General features: G+C 46.7%; 1 protein-coding gene across 5 annotated transcripts; it reads left to right on the top strand.

Moving 5' to 3' along the window:
* On the top strand, positions 1-19,923 carry LRP3 (LDL receptor related protein 3). Of its 5 annotated transcripts, XM_087940622.1 has the most exons (8): positions 1-128; positions 165-232; positions 6,463-6,510; positions 7,231-7,369; positions 10,357-10,565; positions 12,085-13,171; positions 15,198-15,330; positions 16,545-19,923. In XM_087940622.1, the coding sequence occupies exons 2-8, from the start codon at positions 166-168 to the stop codon at positions 17,331-17,333; spliced, it is 2,472 nt and encodes an 823-aa protein (XP_087796748.1). In that variant the 5' UTR covers positions 1-128; position 165; the 3' UTR covers positions 17,334-19,923. The 5 variants fall into 5 exon arrangements, with proteins under 5 accessions (XP_087796748.1, XP_026574782.1, XP_087796750.1 ...); XM_026718997.2 differs by having other exon boundaries at positions 1-232; XM_087940623.1 differs by lacking the exons at positions 1-128; positions 165-232 and adding an exon at positions 651-858.
* The last annotated feature ends 463 nt before the right edge of the window (positions 19,924-20,386 follow it).

Genomic DNA, 20,386 nt, shown 5'->3' with positions numbered 1-20,386 from the left:
AGATCGCGGCGGCGGCGGCGGCGGCCTCCCAGCTCAGCCGTCGCCAGCGGGCGAAGCGAGGCGAGGGCCATGGAGCCCGGGCGGGATGCTGCTCCCCGCTTGCCCGCGACGCTGTGATCCTCGCCCGCTCGGGCGGCCGAGGCGCAGCGTGGAGAGCGGCCCGCCATGGAAGCGGCGTCTGCAGAGCCGCGGTCCCCGGGCGCGCTGGGACCGCTGGCTGCGCTCTGCTTGGGTGAGTCGAGGCCAGCCCGATCCGACGCGGAATTCGGACCCTGGACCTTTGGGGAGGGGGTCTTCCAGGTGCCCCGGGTGGGGGGGAGAGGAGAAGATAGAGGAACCCCAGGTGTAGGGCAGGTGAAGATCAGCCCCCTCCCCCAGGTTGGACAGGTAGGGGCATCTAGTCGTGGGACCCGCAGGAAGCCGGGCGAAGGGGACGTCTGGAGTCCTTGCGCGCACTTTCCCACCCGGGTCCGCTCGATCTGGGAGCGCTTCCTGCGCGGGGAGAGCCGCAGACGCCCCGCGGGACATCCTAGGGGACTCCTAAGGTCACACAGTCGCCCCCCCCCAAATACACACACACGCACACACCGGGGAGTCCAGGATCCACTCAACTGAAGGTGCACCTTGGAAAGGAAAAGCGTTTTTACGCTTTTGCGCAGGTTCACCTGGATAGGGGGTTTGCGCTGTTTGGCGGGTCCCGAGTGGGGAGAGCGAGAGTCGTGCATGGCTGCAGTCTTCAGCAGGCGAGCACGCGTGTTTTTCCTCGTGCAAGGGCACTGCGGGATTGAAGTGACATCAGCTTTGTTTGCTGGAGTGAAGGCGGGGGTGATGGTTCCAGCTGCCACACCAGGGGTTGGTGTAAGTTCCGCAGTCGGAGTGGGGCCTGTGGTTTTTTAAGGTGGGGTGCGTGGAGGGAGGTGGAGTTGGTTTTCTCTCTCTCTCTCTCTCTCTCTCTCTCTCACTGGAGCGGCTTTGGCTAAGTTGGTAGGCAAGAGTGAGGGAGGCAAGAAGCCACGATTCCATTTTGCAACAAGTTTGGGCAGTTTGGGTTAGGGAGGGCTTGATTTGTTGCTGATGACATCATAGAAATTCTATCGCGTTCGGGACATTTAAAAAAACCCAACAACAACACTTTTATTAATGCAATCCATTGAAAATGTCCAGATATGAATAATACATAGAAAAAGCAATCTTTCTTTTTAAAAAAATGAAGAACCACATTTTAGAATAGATTTTTAGTTAGCTCAAAGGCAGGAAATGCACTTACAAAAGCCATTACGAGATAATAATGCAACTATAAAGTCGGTTATAAGCTTACCTGGGAAACCCATTTAGTTCACTCGGGCTTATTTCTAAACAGCTGCATCAATCTGGACTGTAAGGCAAACATTAAATTGTGACTCTTGTCGTAGGATAGAAAAGGAATCTAATGATTTCCTGGCCAGGGAAGTCAAATAGGCTGCAAAATTTCACGGCATAAGCCTGAACATAGCAATAACTTTCCCGTCCTTATAATTATGACTCTTTGTGCTAACCTGTTCTTTTGGCACCCCGTTAATGCCTCTGCTCAATTAAAAAATTCTGGAACTTGTAATATTTTGCTATTGAGGTATATTTTTTTTATAGCCTATTTGGTCTGATACCGATTTCAAGAAAGCTTGCAATGTTATCTTCATAGGCTTTATGGCAAGGTTGTCTGAACATTTAACTAGGCTCCCTCTTTTTAATTTGTACCTGCTCATCTTTAGAAGATGTAAGAGACTGTGGGTGCGAACTATTATAGCAATATCAAGGGTGGAGGGCAGTTGAGTAATATGAGGATATGATGTCCTTTACTGTATTGGTTGTTCTATACTTTGCATTGTTTCCTGTGTGCTCCACTTCCTGTCTTCTCTCCTGCCAGTTGCAGTAACACTTCTTCATTTTTCCAGGAGTTTTGATAGAGAGACATTATGGAGAGAAATAGAGAGAGACAGTCTGCATGGCGTTAGCAGCCTCAGATTTTGATTAATTACATATTAGTTATCAATGATGCACTTGTAAAGAGAAGGCACATTAAAAAAAAAACTAAATAATTCCTCTAAGATGAAGATGCATTAATGTGGATGAAATCTATAGGTTTACTTCTTGGTAAGTGTGAATAAGAAGAGTTAATTTGACAGACTGCTTTGTAAGTTTGTCTTGTGGGCGAACACTTCCCCAAATATTTATTTATTTTATTTTATTTATCTGATTTGTCAATTGCTTACAAGATAATAGGTATAAGTATAAACATGAGTAAGAATACAGGAAATAGGTACGAATAAATGGGGACAATAGGACAGGGACGGTAGGCACAATGGTGCACTTATGCACGCCCCTAACAGACCTCTTAGGAATGGGGTGAGTTCAGCAGCAAATAGTTTGAGGTTAAAGGGGTGGGGGTTTGAGCAGGTGACAACAGAGTCAGGTAGTGCATTCTAGGCATTGACCATTCTGGTGCTGAAGTTGTGCTTTCTGCAATCCAGTTTGGAGCGGTTAACATTGAGTTTGTATCTGTTGTGTGCCCTTGTACTGATAATCAGGTGCTGATAATCAGGTCCTTGATGCTGTCTGAGCTTAATGGCTTTCTTTCAGACATTTCATTACCAAACTAGATAAGCCTTGCCGTTTATGCTTAATTTAGGGGCAGAGGTCCACAAATATTTTGGTTTCAGGACCCTTTTACATCCTTAAGAATAACTGAGGACCTCAAAGAACATTGTTGGATAGGAATTGTACCTATCAGCATTTGCTGCATTAGAAATTAAAACTGAGACATTTACAAATATTTGTTGATTTGGCTTTGTGGATCCCCAGAGGTCCATAGTTGTAGTAGAAAGACAGGCTGAGTCTGGGATGGCAGAGTCAAGTAAGTAATCAGCCTAGAGTCTTTAAGCTCCTGATCTAGGATCGGTGGAAGTCATTGATACTAGATACAATTTGGAGCCAGGAGCTGGAGGGAATTGAAAGTGAGGATGTATAAATGTACAGATTTCTAGTTTTGGTGGATAAACATTGAGTGGAAAAAAAAACAACCCAGGGATGTAAGCAGCTGCCTCCCCCTCTTCCCCTCCCCCAGGTCTATTTTCTCCTTTCTGCCATCAACAGGAATGCTATTCTATAAATAGAAATAACATAAAAAGCCAGAGTCTTTGGGAATACTGTGATGTAGTTTTAATGAAAGGTGCCAGTGCTCTAGGCTATCGGCACCAAGGCTGAATTTTAAAGGCCTTTTCAGGTCACATCAAGCATTCAGCAGAGATTAAAAAAGGGGTCTGTTTGGCTTTCGCTGACCTATTCAGCGGAGCAAGCCAGTTGTAGCTTCTTCAAGAAGACCTGTTTAAACAGCCTGCCTAGGTTGGGACTCTATGGAGATTCTGAGTCATTCAGGTCAGGGTTGTTCCAAAGGTGCTTTTTCAAGAGGTAACTGGACTTTCTGGTTTTTCTTTGAAGGCGTTTTGCTTCTCATCCAAGAAGCTACTAGACTAGACACAAGAACAGTTTTCCCCTCAATGCCATCACTCTGCTAAACAAATAATTCCCTCAACACTGTCCAACTATTTACAAAGTCTGCACTACTATTACTGTTAATCTTCTCATCACTCCTGATCATCCATCCCCTCCCACTTGTGACTGTATGACTGTAACTTTGTCACTTGTATCCTAACGATCAGGGGTGGGATTCAATTTTTTTAACAACCGGTTCTGTGGGCGTGGCTTTGGTGCTGGGCGTGGCTTTGTAGTCATGTGACTGGTGGACATGGCTTGGTGGTCATGTGACTGGCTGGGTGTGGCCAACTCAACATCACTCACATCGAGGCACGCATCTCCTCGCCTGGCCTCTCGTGACTGTGGGGATGCTGCAACAGTCATAAGTGTGAAAAATGGTCCTAAGTCATTTTTTTCAGTGCCATTGTAACTTTGAATAGTCACTCCACACAAGCAAAGTACCAGCAAAGGAGGGAGAAAAAAACCTCCATTCCTGAGACAGGAAGTCTAGTCCTGCCAAGAATGTAATAAGGGTTAACGGAAAGGCAGTTTCTGTAAGCAACACCAGAATGTTTCCTTCCTGTCTTCCTTACAGGATTAGGCCAGTAATTTTTTCTAACAACTGGTTCTCCGGACTGCTTAGAACTGGTTCTAGCAAATAGGTGCGAACTGGTAGAATCCCACCCCTGCTAACGATCTATATTGACTGTTTCCTAGTATGATTTGATTGCTTATTGTACCCTATGACTATTATTAGCTCAAGAATGTATCTTTTCTTTTATGTACATTGAGAGCATTTGCACCAAGACAAATTCCTTGTGTATCCAATCACACTTGGCCAATAAAGAATTCTAAATTCTAAAGAAACCTTCAGAGCTGAAGAAGCTTCTTGGATGAGAAGCGAAATACCTTCAAAGAAAAACCAGAAAGTCCAGTTGCCTTTTGAAAAAGCACCCTGGGCACTTAGAACGGAGTGTTTTAAGAAAGTGTTTTTCCTTTACCCAGAGGAGTAAGGCTCCTGCTGAGATTTGGACGGTCCCAGCCTGTTCTCATTGCAATTTTTTTTCCTCCCAAGTCATGGGCTACTTGGGCTAGCATGGTTGGAGCCCCCTCTTCTGGATGTGAGATTACAATAACAGAAAAATACCAGAGTTGGAGGGACCTTAGAGGTTTTCTAGCTCCACCCCCTGCCTAGGCAGGAAACCCTACACCACTTCAGACAAATCCAATCTCTTCTTAAAAACTTCCAGTGTTGGAGAATTACAGCTTCTGGAGGCAAGTTGTTCCACTGATTAATTGTTCTAACTGTTGTTTCTCTCCTTGATTAGTTTCCATCCATGGTTTCTCCTCTTCTCTTTTGGTGTTTTGGAAAATAGGTTGACCCTCCTCCTCTTTGGGACAGTCCCTCAAATATTGGAAGACTGCTATCATGTCATCCCTTTTTTCACTAGACTAGACATACCCAATTCCTGTGTCGTTGTTTCAGCTTCCCCATATCTTTTGTTGTTGCTCTTCTCTGCACTTAAAAAGTCTTCCAACTTCCAGGTTCTCTTGCCTTCTTTCTCTTTGTTGTGTTGGCTTGGTTGCTGGTTGTTTCCTGTTATGGTGTCATGATATTCTGGGATGCAGGGGTCTCCAACCTCGGCAACGTTAAGCCTGGCAGAGTTCAACCCCCCAGAATTCAGGGAGTTGAAGTCCGCCAGTCTTAAAGTTGCCAAGGTTGGAGACCCCTGCTCTGGGCTGCCTGGAGCCATTTGGAGTCAGGACTCATCAAATCCGTAAACGAAATCAAAGGACAAACATGGCGACATGTTGTCCTTGCAGCTTGTACTGACCGCCTAAGTGTGAGTCTTCTGGAGCTGTGTTTGTGATGTTGCACATGCCTCCCTGCTAAGCTGCGGTTTGGATAGGCAGGGACTTTTGAATAAATTGCATTAGACTGGTTTTCACAATGCGTTGAAATCTCGGTTTTACACATTGTATTACAATGACCCGCTGGGCCCCCAAGGAGCTAAAGTGTTAGCAGGAAAGGACCAGAAGGCGCTTGGAGGAGACCAAACCTGGGAGGTGTCTGAAAAGGTTGGGGAAGTCAGAGAGAGGAAAGCAGGGTTTAAAAGTCACCCTGTTTGCAGAGGGCATTGAGATGCAACAGGCGCCAGGGTGGAAGAGAACATTCACCCATCTTAAAGTTGCCAAGTTTGAAAAATACTGGTATAACATGTCATAACACGGGAGTTAATTGTAGCTTACAAAAGGTCAAAATAAAGGTTTCCATCACGCATACCTGCTAGTCGATTCCGGCTCTAGGGGGCAGTGCTCATCTCTGTTAACAAAGCCGAAGAGCCAGAGCTGTCCAAAGATGTCTCCATGGCCATGTGGCTGGCATGACTCAATGTCGAAGGCGCACCTTCCCACCAAAGGGGTCCCTATTTTTCTACTTGCATTTTTTTACCTGCTTTTGAACTGCTAGGTTGATAGAAGCTGGGACAAGTAACGAGAGCTCACTCCGTTACGTGGTGCTAGGGATTCGAACCGCCGAACTTTCTGATCGACAAGCTCAGCGTCTTAGCCACTGAGCCACCCGTAGCTTCTACAGACTACAATTAAGCAAATCATACTTCATCGTGGTTAACACCTCCTTGGTATAGATCAGGTTTTTTTTCAAACTTGGCAACTTTAAGACTGGTGGATTTCGGCTCCCAGAATTCTTCAGCCAGCCCAAATCCTATTTTTTTCCCCATCCGACTTCCCACTTCACAAAATTTTGCCGGTATATGCCTCATTATTTTATTCATCGTTCTTTTACTTCAGACATCGTGAAAAGTTAAGCCCAGGCTGCTTTGTAAGCAACACTTCCTAAACATATCTGATATAGGTATGTTTTTGATCAATATCTTACCATCAATGCCACCATTGTAACATCTAATTTGTGTTTTTGGATTTTCAAAACAGTGAATCTCTTCCTGACTGGGAAAATTGAGAGTGCGGTCCCTTCCTTAGGTAAGATAAGTTTCCTTTTCATTATAATGTAAGTTTCATCATCTCCTTGGGGACTCATCAGCCCGGATAAGTATCATGTGAAGAAAAAGATGGGCCCTTTCAAAATAGGTGAAAACGTATCGCATAAAAGCATGGATCACAAGAGGATGCTTGAGATGTTCCCCGCATGACTTCCTTAACCATTTGCTCATCAGATAGATGGTCAATAGCATCTTGTTACTATCTCTGGGGTCCAGAAACAACACCAGGACAACAAATTTAGAACTTTCCCCTGCCTTAAAACTAATTTTGGAAAGTAAAATGTTTTATTGGTTTAGGAGAAAATAATTTTTTTTAAAAAAAATATCAATCGCTTCTCTGAATCAGCTGATCTCTTTTCTTTTTTCTTTTAATGGTACTTAGCTTTGCTTCTGAATTCCACCTGACAATGAGGAGATTTCTTAACCGGTTTTGCACATCATGTTTATTACTTTGGCTCGCTTTGTGCAAAAAAAAAGAAAAGAAAAAATCCTTTCCTTTTGGCAGGACTATTTAGGGTATTGATCCTCTGCTAGGAAAAAAAGCCAGTTCCAGGGCTTTTTAGCCAGGTGAGCAAAGAGTTTAGTAAAGTAGAAGGAAGAGGAATTGATAAGGCAAAGATCAGCCCGACGGTGTTTTTCTCTGAAAGGTGAAAAATGCTGTGGAGGTTTAACCTTCTGTTTCTGATGCTACCTCCGACAGCCGCTTGTAGTGGAAAACCAGAGCAACATACAGAACGGCGAGGGGTCATTTACAGCCCTTCCTGGCCACTCAACTATCTCCCGGCCATGAACTGCAGCTGGTACATCCAAGGAGATCGTGGCGATGTCATCACGATTAGGTGAGTTGTACGATTTTTTTTTTTTTAAATTCCTTGTTGAGTTTCAGGTGTAGTTGAGGCTCACCTCTGACGGAGGTATCTTCTATTGCAGGGGTCGCCAAACTTTTGGATCTCAGGGACCACCAAACTCATAATTTTAAATCTCACGGACCAGAGACCCTGGGAAAATCCCCCCAAAAGCCTGCAGGAAAATTCCCCACCCCGTTTTCCTACCGATCAATTATTCTTTATTTGGGATCGCAAGATACCGTCTCCAGCTCCGTTCTCAGGGGAAAAGAGAGAGAGACTTTTGGTTTCATGCAAGGAAAGCAGCAGAAGCAGCAGAAGTCTTTCTTTCTCTTCCCCAAACTCTGCCAGAAATGAGTCTTTGTGAGACTTGTCATGCCAGTGCAGCGTCTTGGAGCAGGAGGCCTTTCAGGGTCCCAAAGACTCGTCTCTGACAGATTTTGAGGGAGAGAAAGAAAGACTTTTGCTACTTTCCTTGTGTGCAGCCAAAAGCAGAAGAAGAAAGAAGCGGAAAGAAGCAGCCTGGTGGCCAGGCCAGGCATGTGGGGCAAGTTCCCCCCCTCTCCCCTTTCCCCCCTCCCCTCACTACCTCATGTTGTTCACAATGCAAGTGATGCAAGCCTTGTGTTCACATAGGCCATGTGGGCGGCACAGCCTTGTGTTCCCGCGCAGCCTGGATTAATTGCTTTGGGGGTGACATTTCTCTGCGGACCACCCAAATTTTCTCGCAGACCACCAGTGGTTCCCAGCCCACTGGTTCGCGACCACTGTTCTATAGGGCTTTTCCTGGAGTTAAAACGTGGTTTTAGCTTCAGATGGACCACACGATCAAAGTTAGGGCGAGTGTGCGGCAGGGACCGTGCTCACACATTGCACTAAGCCATGGTCTGCTTTAAGCATGGTTTGATTGACCTGGTTGTGTTTACACGTAGTCCTCGACTTACGATCACAGTGTGAGCCCCAAATTTCAGTTGCTAAGGGAGGCAGTAGTGAATCTTGCCCATTTGACGAGCTTTGTGGCCACGGTTGTTAAGTGGCTCACCGCAACTGTCTACTAACACGGTCTTAAGTGAATCTGGCTTCCCCATTGACTTGGCTTGTCAGAAGGTCGCAAAAGGGGATCACATGATCCCAGGATCCTGTAGTTGTCATAAATGAATGCCAGTTGTCCATTTTGATCACTTGACCGGATGCAGCAATGGTCGTAAATGTGCAAAACGGCCATAAGTCAGTTTTTGCAGTGCCGTCGTAACTTTGAACGGTCATTAAACAAATGGTTCTAAGTTAAGGGCTACCTGTACTGTATGGTAGAGGTAGTCCTTTGCTGCTGTACCATATCGTATGCTGAAGGGCCGAGAATATTCCTAGGGTGTCCTCAACCCTAAATAGAACGGTTGCGTTCATGCAATTGGCTGTGCTTAAAGAAGTCAACAAAATTCTGACTTAAGATGGAGGCAGAGTTCACACAGCAGCCTGAGCCACAAAGTACACAACCTTTTGTAGCCCACTTTAGTGTGTTGGGACTACCCTAGCCAGTAAATGGTTTGACCCGAGATGGCCAAAACAGTAACACAGGATTCAATATTTTATATTGGAATGTATACAAATAAGAATGCATTTGATTAAACAAACTTTTTGTTGAAAGAACTACAGACATTGTTACACAGTGGTGACACCTCAATTCAACAGACTCCAGATTTTACAGACATCCCACCAAAATAATCTGGAAGTGGAATTACGTCAGCAATTTACATCACTGAGTAATGACACATATGTCATTATGTAAATGATATACCTCACTCGGAGCTGCTTGTGCCATTTGGCTATTGCTACCATTGATATAATTGATGTGAATGATGTCAAATGTGATGTAATGCACACTCAAGAGTAATGGAGATCCTTCCCCTCCACCTGGTCTAATGAATTAACATTTCACTCTACCTTCAGTTACACTAACAAAAGGAATCTTGTTTGCAGCTCTTAAGCTACAGCTTATAAAAATGCTTTTGCCGATTAGTCATTGTGGCTTTGTTACAAGCTGTCAGAATCACTCTGCCAGAATCACGTAAAAATAATAACAAAATTATTTAGATATTAACAAATCATCTATCATATATCTCTTTTTCTATCTGTCTGTCTGTCTGTCTGTCTGTCTGTCTGTCTGTCTGTATATGTATATCTATCATCTATCACCCCTCCATCCATTAGCTATCATCTATCCATCCATCCATCCATCTTCTATCTATCTATCTATCTATCTATCTATCTATCTATCTATCATCTATCTATCTCATCTATCTATCATCTGTCTGTCTGTCTGTCTATCTCTATTTTTCTATCCATCTTTTCTAACTATATCTATCTTTCTCTAAATCTATCTATTATCTATCTATATGTATATCTATATCTATCATCTATCTATCTATCTATCTATCTATCTATCTATCTATCTATCTATCTATCTATCTATCATCTATCTATCATCTATCTCTCTTCTCTCTTCTGTCTCTTTCAATCAATTTATCTATCATCTATCTATCTATCTGTATGTATGTATGTATATGTATCATCTATGATCCATCATCCATCATCCATCCATCCATCCATACATCCATACATCTATCTTCTCTCTCTCTCTCTCTCCCTCCTTCCCTCTCCCTCTCTCTCTCAAATACAGGTAGTCCTCAACTTACGACCATTTGCTTAATCATCATTCAAAGTTACAATGATGCTGAAAAAATGCCTTACGACTGGTCCCCATACTTACGACAGGATCCTGGCAGGATCCTCCTTCCCGTGCCCAAAAATAACAACAAAACATACATCTCTGAAGTTCTTGAGAAGGTCAGGAGGCCAAGTGCCATCCCTCCCAAAGGTCACCAATCTCTGATGGAATGCAAGATGTGAACCAGGTTGCCTTTCCTTCATTTCTATGTCATCTTCTTCTTTTTTTTTTTTCCTCCATCTTTTTGTCTTGGTAGTTTTAAGAACTTTGATGTGGAGGACTCTCCCAAATGCTCCATAGACTGGTTGATGATGGGTCCTTCTTCCAAAGGGGAGGAGTACAAAGTGTGTGGATCTTTTATCCCTCCTTCATTCATCTCCGCCAGGGACCACATCTGGATTTTTTTCCACTCAGATCCATCAAGTTCAGCGCAGGCTCAGGGATTTCGCCTTTCTTACATTCGAGGTAAAATCTGCTCTTTTGCTTCACCCATTTCTGGATATCATGTCTGTGTGAGAAATTAATTCCTTTTCATTCTTGCAAGGATACTGGGGTGGCTTTCCGATGAAGAGAGGACAACGAACTGGAATAAGCTAACAGGCCTTAAGAGTAAATCAGAAATAAACTCACATCTCTTGGGTCCACGTCCAACACAATTTTCACTGTGACCTAGTTCACAACACAATGTGCACGTGTCTTGATTTTGGCTCAGCATGTTGTATGAATATAGGTAGCCAGGAAGGTTTGCCAACTACATTTCATGGCGTGCTCCGCTATATGAACTCCACCCATCGTTTTTGTGCAACAAACAATATTGACTGACCATGGCTTCATGTGTTGTGTGAATCCAGCCATACTCCTGTTGTCAACTCATAAAATATTTCTATGGTCTTTCTAGAGTTGCCAACAGAAAGGGTGGGGGGAGAAGTGCAGCAGCTTGCAAAATCGAAACTGCATTCCATAAATGTTTTTCAAAGATAGTAACTAGGTGACTGAAGTTTCTGCCTTGCAAATATCTAACTGGAGAGCCTGATTAATGACTCTTGGCTAGGGATGTGTCCCATTGGAGAATATGAATTACGATACATCCAGGGGGTGGAGGGAAAACCAGGGCCAAGGGTGACAATGAATGATGTGTCTCAGAGTCGGCTACACCCAGGCAGTGCCGGACATGTTAACTCCCAATAAATCCTTTTTAAGTTTTGGAAGTTTGGCTCGAGACTCATGATTTAAATGGGAATAACTGCCGGAATCGTGACTCCTGTCTTCTGTCATGCCTTTTGTTAAGTCCTGTGGGTGAGGTTCTGTAGGAGAAAACTGTAAACTGATTTATGAGTAGAACGTTGCCCATTTTAAGAGACAGAACTGTGGGGAGAATATTTTGCTTGGGAGCAGAAGGTTGTGTTTGCCAAGATAGAATTTCAGTGTTGTGTTGTGTTATGTTGCTGTTTGGTGAGTCTGACCCTCATTTGTCTCTTCCCAAGGATACTGCTAGTGGAGAGACCAGCAGACAATATTGAGCTATAGTTTAGTTGTGGAAGTTTTTTTAAAAAAATGAAAGAAGGCAACAGTAAACTTAGTTTTGTTGGCAAGAAACCTGCCTAGATGTGTCTATCAAGTAGCACTTAGTTCAGTGAAACGTTATCTTTAATATCAGGATAGCAACCAGAGGTCAAACTTCATATAATCCCTATACTCTATAGCTCTAATCCCAGTTTATTCATGAAAGCCGACTGGGTGACTTTGGGCCAATAGCCAGGAGACTGGGAGTTCTAGTCCCGCTTTGGGCATGAAAGCCATCAGGGTGACTTTGGGCCAGTCAGCCCAACCACTTCACAGGTTTGTTGTAGGAAAAAGAGAAGGAGTATTAGATGCTGCCTTAAGTTACTTACAAAATAAGAAAGGCTGGATAAAAATCTAACACTGACATAAATCACTAATGCCTTGCAGTAGAAGTTTCTAACTCCTCTCCCTGTCTTCGCAGGAAAGGTTGGCCAAGCCAGCTGCCAACCCGACGAATTCCACTGTCTCAATGGCAAATGCATCCCCATCACTTGGAAGTGCAACTCCATGGACGAATGTGGGGATAACTCGGACGAGAAAAACTGCAGCCTCCCCCCGACGGAGCCCCAATCCAACCTCTGTCCTTCAGGGACGTTCCAGTGCAACATTGCCCATTCCATCAAGTGCTTGCTGAACGAGCTGAAATGCAACACCGTGAAAGACTGCAGTGACGGCTCCGACGAAGAAAATTGCCCCGATCTCTCTTGCGGCAAGAAACTGAGCAATTTCTACGGGTCATTTGCCTCGCCGGATTTGTTCCGCCCGGACCGGAGTCGAGCCGACCTCTGTTGCACGTGGCAGGTGGACACGCAAGATAACCGCCACGTTCTTCTGCAGCTCAGTTTGCAGCTGGGCTACAAGGATTACGTGAAGGTGTACGACGGCTTAGAGGAGAAAGCTGACAGGCTGATCGAGACGCTCTCATATCGGAATAACAAGCACACGGTCAGCCTGGAGTCCTCCAAGGGGCAGATGACCATCTTGTACTACGCCTGGTCGAAAAGCACCGGCCACGGGTTCAACGCAACCTATCAAGTCAAAGGGTATTGCCTCCCCTGGGAGCACCCGTGCGGGGATGATGAGGAGTGTTACTCCGATAAGCAGCACTGTGATGGGTGGTGGCACTGCGCCAACGGCAAGGACGAGGAGAACTGCCCCGCCTGTCAGAAGAACGAGTACCCCTGCGAGGGGAACAGCGGGCTGTGCTACTCCTTGCTCGACCGGTGCAACAACCAGAAGAACTGCCCCAACGGGTCAGATGAGAAGAACTGCTTTGTGTGCCAGCCGGGGAACTTCCACTGCGGCACCAACCTCTGCATTTTTGAGACCTGGCGTTGTGACGGCCAGGAGGATTGCCAGGATGGCAGCGACGAGCACAACTGCTTGGTGATCGTGCCGCGGAAGGTCATCACAGCTGCTCTGATCGGGAGCCTGGTCTGTGGGCTGCTGTTGGTGATCGCCTTGGGTTGTGCCTTCAAGCTCTACTCTCTGAGGAGCAGGGAATACCGGTGAGGAGACGAGGATGCTGTTGGGACTGTGTTCTGACCCAGCTCTTCAAACATGACACACCCTGTGAAGTGAACTCAAACCTCTCACTGCAGGCTAACAAATCCCTCCAGCCGGAAGATGAATAGTTATCTACCACATCTATTCATCTCCCTCCCCTGCCTTTTATCCCCAGAGCTAGGGTCGGGCTTCGCTAGCAGCAGTGGCTCTTTTATCCCAAGGACCAGCCCATAGATTTCCACTGCTCTCCTCTCCTCTGCCTTCTGTGCATCTGCACGTCAGGACTGGACCCAGCTGTTCCTCCTCTTCCTCATCAGCCACCTCTGGACCTGGGAGCTATTGATTCTCCATCTGAGGGCTGATGGACAGTCCAGGCTCCCTCCCTCCCTCCCCCCCCCCTCATATATACATACATATAAAATAAAAAACAATATAAAACACAATAAAACTAATAAAAGAATAGTAAATGAATAAAATAACATAATAAAACAGCACACAAACCCTCCGCTCCAATGACAACATATCACACGAGCCCTTTAATGGGCTCCATCCTGCTCTGGGTTCCTCAGGCCCACTGGCAGAACCAGGTCTTCAGCAAATTCCAGAAGAGTATTAGGTTGGGGACCTTTCTAATTTCTGAGGGTGGGGTGTCAAGAGTTTGCAAAGGTCTATCACGTGTATCAGCCCAGGAGCAAGTACAGCCAACAATGGTCTGTATCAAATAGCGTTTTTTATCTACAATCGGAATATAGGGATACTATGCATGCACATCACTGGTGGGATTCAATTTTTTTTTACTACCGGTTCTGTGGGGGTGGCTTGGTGGGCGGAGCAGGGGAAGGATACTGTAAAATCTCCAGTCAGAACTATTCAAAATTTCTGCTACAGGCTTTCCAGAACTGGTTAGAACCTGCTGAATACCACCTCTGATACACGTGCTACAAACAGTGTCTGCAATTACAACAGGGAAGAAACTCGAGGGACCAACAAACAAACACTCTAGCAGGGCCTCCTCTTATAACTCAGGCTCTTAAAGGGATAGCAGACAAAGACCTTCTGACTCATTCCCATCATTGCATCAGCCGATCAGCTCTTAAATTATCACCTTGACGGGGGATGAGGTTCCAGAGAGAGGGAACAATCCAGTGGTGGGATTCAAATTTTTTTTTTAACTACCGGTTCTGTGGGCGTGGCTTGGTGGGCGTGGCAGGGGAAGGATGCTGCAAAATCCCCATTCGCTCCCCTCCCCACTAACCTGCTTTCCAGCTCCATTCTCCTGTGCAAGGCAACCAAAGAAGACCCAGCCGATCCGCTGGGACTCAATGGGAGGCAGAGAAGAGATGGGGGCGGGGCCAGCCAGAGGCGGGATTTGCCGGTTCTCCGAACTACTCAACATTTCCGCTACTGGTTCTCCAGAACTGGTCAGAACCTGTGGAATACCGCCTCTGGAACAAACAACCACCTCCATTGCTCTGTTCCCCCACTGGGACTCCAAGGCGACTGGCATGGCTACGTCTTTAGACCCTTAGGAAAAGATAGGGAGAGTTGGGGCCAACCTCAGGTCAGCGGGCAAGATGTTTCCAGGGGGCTGGAGCCACAGCAGAGAAGTCACTCTTCCTGGACCCCACCAGGCGGAATAATCGTGGCCATAGCACACCTTCTCTGCCGGCACGAGTGGTACCAGCTAATCCCAGTGGGACAAAAAGGTCCCTCAAGTAAACTGGACCCAGTCCATGCGATCATGTGACCCTGGGATGCTACAAGCATTGCAAAGACATGCCTGTTGCCTGAATTTTGATCATGTGACTGTTGTGGGAATGCAATGGCCATCATAAGGGTGAGGACCGGTCGTAAGCCACCTTTTAAAGTGACCTTGTAACTTTAAATGCTCACTAAGCAAAATAGTTGTAAGTCAAGGACTTCCTGTAGGTGGAAAGAAGCAGGAAGCGACCCCTCTGTCCACAGTGATGTTTACCTGGTCAATTTCTCTCTTCTGTCCCTCATTTCTTCCTTTGATCCCGTTTCCAGGGCATTTGAAACCCAGATGACTCGCCTGGAGGCGGAGTTCGTCAGGCGTGAAGCTCCTCCTTCTTACGGGCAGCTGATCGCACAAGGACTCATTCCACCCGTGGAAGATTTCCCTGTTTATAATGCATCTCAGGTAAGGCCTTGAATAGAATTGGAATTGGAATTGGAATTGGAATTGGAACGGAACGGAACGGAACGGAACAGAACAGAACAGGAAAATAGAATAGAAAATAGAATAAAGGGATGTTGGAGGTCTTCTAGTCCAGCCACCTGATCGAGCAGGAGAACCTATACCATGTTAGACAAGTGGTTGTCCAGTCTTTTCTTAAAAACCTCCAGTGAAGGAGCACCTACAACAGTAGTGGCTAACCTTTTTGGGCTCTTGTGCCCAAAACTGCATGTGCGCCAGCGCGCCCACATGCCCACACTCATATGCCAGCACCCAGAATGCATTGCGCACGCCCCTCCCCACACCCTCTGCGCATGTGCATGCAATTACCCTCCACCCCCCTTACCTGCACTGCGCCTCACAGCTGATTTGTCAGCTGGTTTGAGGCCTTTTTCAGCCTCCCAGAGGCTTGGAAAAAGCCTCTGCAAGGCTTTTCAAGCCGAATTATAGGCCCGTTTCGTCACTTCCGGTATTACAGGAAATGACCAAACGGGCCTGTAATTCCACCTGAGAAGCCTTGCAGAGCCTCTGGGAGGCCGAAAAAGGCCTCAACGCCCCAAATTAGCTGTGAGGCACACGCATGCGCAGTGAGTTAGTTTGCCTGCGGCTTGCGTGCCAGCACAAATGGCTCTGCATGCCACTTGTGGCATGCGTGTCATAGGTTCGCCATCACGGACCTACAATGTCTGAAGGCCAGCTGTTCCACCGCTTAATTGGCCTCACTGTTAGGAAGTTTCTCCTCAATTCCAGGTTGTTTCTCTCTTGTTGATTAGTTTCCATCCATTGTTTCTTGTCTTGCCTTCTGGTGCTGTGGAGAAAAATTTGACTCCCTCTTCTTTGCAGCAGTCTCTCAAATACTGAAATACTGCCTACCTGTAAGATGTAGATGTTTGCAAAGCCTTTGATTAACAGATCAATAGAGTTGGAAGAGACTTGGTGGGTCATCTAGTCCAACCCCACCGCCCATTTCTGACAAATGGCTGTCCAATCTCTTCTTGAAAGCTTCCAGTGAGGAAGCTCCCACAACTTCTGAAGGCAACTTCTGTTCCATGGGTTGATTGCTCTCCCTGTCAGGAAATTTCTCCTTATTTCCAGGTTGAGTCAGAATTAGAGTTTGGACGAAATTCACCAGGAGAAATAGTTGATTTAAAAAAATTTATATATATATATCTTTGCAGGCTTCCGTGCTGCAGAATATCCGAACGGCCATGAGACGGCAAATGAGGCGCCATTCCTCGAGGCGCAGCTCTTCCCGCCAACGTTTGGGCAGACTCTGGAACAGATTCTTTCACAGGCCGCGAGCGAGAGGCCAGGTTCCCCTCTTGAACCCTACGCGCACCTCCCAGACGGTTCTGGGGGACGGGATCCTGAACCGCGCAGACGGTGCACCTGTGGAGAGTCTCCGGGCCTCTCCGGAAGAGGCTTGTGGCCCATCTGGAGGGGTTTCCGAACCTGGCAACAGCCCCTCGGCCTTGGAGGCCGAAGCTGCGGAAGTCCCGTCCGCCGAGAGTATGCCAAGTCCTTGCCCGGTGGCTCTGCCGGACGCTGAGAGCCAGCACAGCCGCGTGGCTGAAGATGCCCCCGAGGGCCAACTCACACAAGCCGGCAAGGCAGATTCAGGGAGAACATTTAGGGACCCTTTGCTGGAAAGAGTGACAGAAATTCACCAGTTCACCAGGTCACATGGCAGGACAGCTGGAGACGGCAGACATTCTCAGCTGCTGAGGGAAGAACTGCCTCACCCAAGGCCCTTAAAAAACTGGGAGTCCAGGTACCCTGAAACCTACAGAGCCTCGCTCCCTCTTCGGGGGGAGCAGCCGCCCAATGGTGACCCACACTCGTGCCACGAAGAACCTTTTGGCATTCACCCTCCTTGTTGCCATTCCATGGAAGTGCCAATAGCCGCCTGCCCACTCCCAGTCCCCGAAAGGAGTCCCAGTGACGACGAGTCTTTGTTGGTGTGCTGAAGGGTCATGTTCGCAAGGCAGAAGGTCAATCCTGAGCTCGCGTGTGCCACGACTGTGGGCAAATGGCACAGGTCCCATAATCCACATCCTAGGTGCAATGACACCACGGCGCGCCTCACCTCGCTTAGCTCCCCCATGCGCCTGCCACAGTAGGACACCCCACCCTCTGCTTACACCCCCCCACACACACAGGGGTGGGCTTCAGAAATGCTAGCAAACGGTTCTCTGCCCGCTTGCTGGATGGGCGTGGCCACGGTGGGTGTGGCCTAGCTGGCCTCCTGCACCATGGGGGAGGCGTTTTTGTCCTCCTCAGGCTCCGGAGGCTTTCCTCAAGCCTCCGGGAGGGTAAAAACGGCCTCCCCGGACCCCGGAGGCTCTCTGGAAACCGGAAATGGGCCCATTTCCGGCCTTCCTGAATTTCTGGGAGGCCTGTTTTTGGCCCTCCCCAAGCCTCCACACTCACCCTGCACTGACCTGCATCCCAAATGGGCCATGTTGGGGCTCCTGGGAGGGGTGAGGTGGGGTGGGTGGGGCCAGCCAGGAGTGGGAATCTTAGCGAGGGGCTCTCCCGCCCCCCTGCCAGCCCCCAGCAGCCCAGCCCTGCCCCCAAGTCTCCTTTGCCTCTTTCTTTACAGCATGTCTGTCTGCACGGAGAATAGCTTATAGAGAGCCAGGGGAGAAAGAGCGTTTCACAGCCTCTCTTTCTCTCTTCTCCTCTTTCATGGAGAGAGGATAGATGCAATGGTTGCCTTACTCTAAAAAGTAAGGAGGGTGACCTTGACAGAGGTAGACTGGATCTGTTACCAAAGCAACGGGAGGAGAGAAGCACGGATGAAGTCCAAAACAAGCAGGGAGAAATGCAGAAGCGGCTCAGACACTTTCCTAATTCTCCTGGGTATAAGAAGGGGAGGGGAAGTCCAGATTTGCGAGATTCCATAATTACAGCCAATCTTAATGAAAATAATTTTAGCGTTGCCATGGAGTTGATTCCTGGTCTGGACTTCCTGAGGGGTTTGACCGGTGGTGGGATTCAAATTTTTTTTTACTACCGGTTCTGTGGGCGTGGCTTGGTGGGTGTGGCAAGGGAAGGATATACTGCAAAATCCCCATTCCCTCCCCATCCCACTAACCTGCTTTCCAGCTCTGTTCTCCTGTGCAGGGCCAACCCAAGAAGACCCAGCCAATCAGCTAGGACTCAATGGGAGGCAGAGAAGAGATGGGGGTGGAGCCAGTCAGAGGTGGGGTTTGCCGGTTCTCCAAACTACTCAACATTTCCGCTACCGGTTCTCCAGAACTGGTCAGAACCTGTGGAATACCACTTCTGGGTTTGACGCTGCCTGGGTGGCTTCATGTGCTGTGAGAAAGCGGTTGAGACGAAGGCTTTGATTTTGATGGGAAGATCATGTATGAATCTAGTCAGTTGTGGTTTATTCAATAGACCGTGCTTAAGCCATGGAGGAAGGTCAGCTTTAAATATTAGAGCTGGAAGCTTGACAATCCCACCTGCGCTCCTCTTGATGATTTTACTGCATATTTGTGTCTAAAGAATGGACATATTCAAAGTTTATTGAGGTCCTTTGGCACTTTGGTTGCTTGAATGTAAGGCAGGGTTTGAACCCTCGAATGAGTAATTCTATCCATGGGTAAAGAGAAACCATACGTGGCCCACGTTGACGTGTTTCTTGTTGTAAAGAAAGAGGTCACTTACGGTAGTAGCGATGTCGGTCTTCTTTCTTGATCAGAGGTCTGCAACCTTGGCAACTTTAAGACTTGTGGACATCAAGTCCCAGAACTGATGAGGAATTCTGGGAGTTGACGTCCACAAGTCTTAAAGTTGCCAAGATTGGAGATCCCTGATCACATCAGCAGAATGTAAGCAATGACTTCTTGGCTTGGACCCCTAGTCCATCTAGTTGAGCAGGCTGTGGTCACAATGACCAGCACAACTGCCCAGGAAAGTCCACTAATCTCCTAGCTGATGGTCTTCAGAGGTATCCCCACTGCCATCACGGCTAATAGCTGTTGATCCTCCAACACTTCCATGAAGGGATCCAACCCCTTTTTGAGCCTCACTGCTTCTGACAGTTGCTGCAATTCTTCCATTATTATTTTCATTATTATCCCCGTGGTGATAACTTTCTTGTCCCTTGACTTTCCAATCTGCAACCTGTTCTCCAGGGAAAAGACTAGAGTGGTTCACAGTGATTCCCTCCGCAGATTCACAGAAGTAATCCCAACCCAGTTCATCTGCCTTCGGCCCCCTGGATACATGGATGCAAGTTGAAACCACTGCTGTGAATTAGCTCTCTTTTGTTGGTACCTGTCTGTAAAATTGGTTCCCTCTGCTTCTAGAAATGCGAGCTTTTCTACATCCCAGTCAGAAGCTGTACGAGACACGGCTGGCTGACCAAGCTAGCACAGAGCCTGCGCTGTTATTTCCGGGACTGCTTAAATGAAAAACCCAATTATTGCCAGTTTATAACATTGATCTACACTGGGTAAAATATGTGATGGGAAAAACAAGCCCTTGGAGCTGCACTTCTTTTATTTCTTAAAAAAATAATAATAATAATAAATCTTCACCAACTCGCTTGTTTGTTCCTTTTGTGATAAAAATCAAGAAATGCCCAAGACTGTCAGCGGTTCTGTCTGGTACATAAACAGAAGAATATTATTTTTATTAGCTGCTAAGCCGCTATAATAACAAGCCAACTTTTTGAGATAGTGGGTTGGATCAAATATTCACATTCATTAACACTCCTAATGTTGGGTATGATGCTTCAATTTTTCAATTTCGCCGTTTTAGTCTTGTATCTTACATCCCCCTCTCACCTCTGGTTTTTGGAGAAGAGGCCAATTTAAAACGTTGACCATTTCTAGTTTTGCATTGGAGTTCTGTCAACTGTCTTAGGAGGTTTTCCTGGTGTTTGTTGGAGAAAAAAAAACTCAGCAAATGCAGGAATGCTGGTCTTTAAAGAATGGCCAAAGTCTTGGTTCTATAAATTGGGTTAGGTTAATCTTGGAATGTGTGCGCTCTCTCTCTGACTTTTTCA

The sequence above is a fragment of the Pseudonaja textilis genome, chromosome 11, assembly GCF_049901715.1.
Source record: "Pseudonaja textilis isolate UNSWEBS1 chromosome 11, rPseTex1.2, whole genome shotgun sequence".
Lineage (NCBI taxonomy): Eukaryota > Metazoa > Chordata > Lepidosauria > Squamata > Elapidae > Pseudonaja > Pseudonaja textilis.
This window is presented reverse-complemented; position numbering and strand designations above follow the sequence as displayed.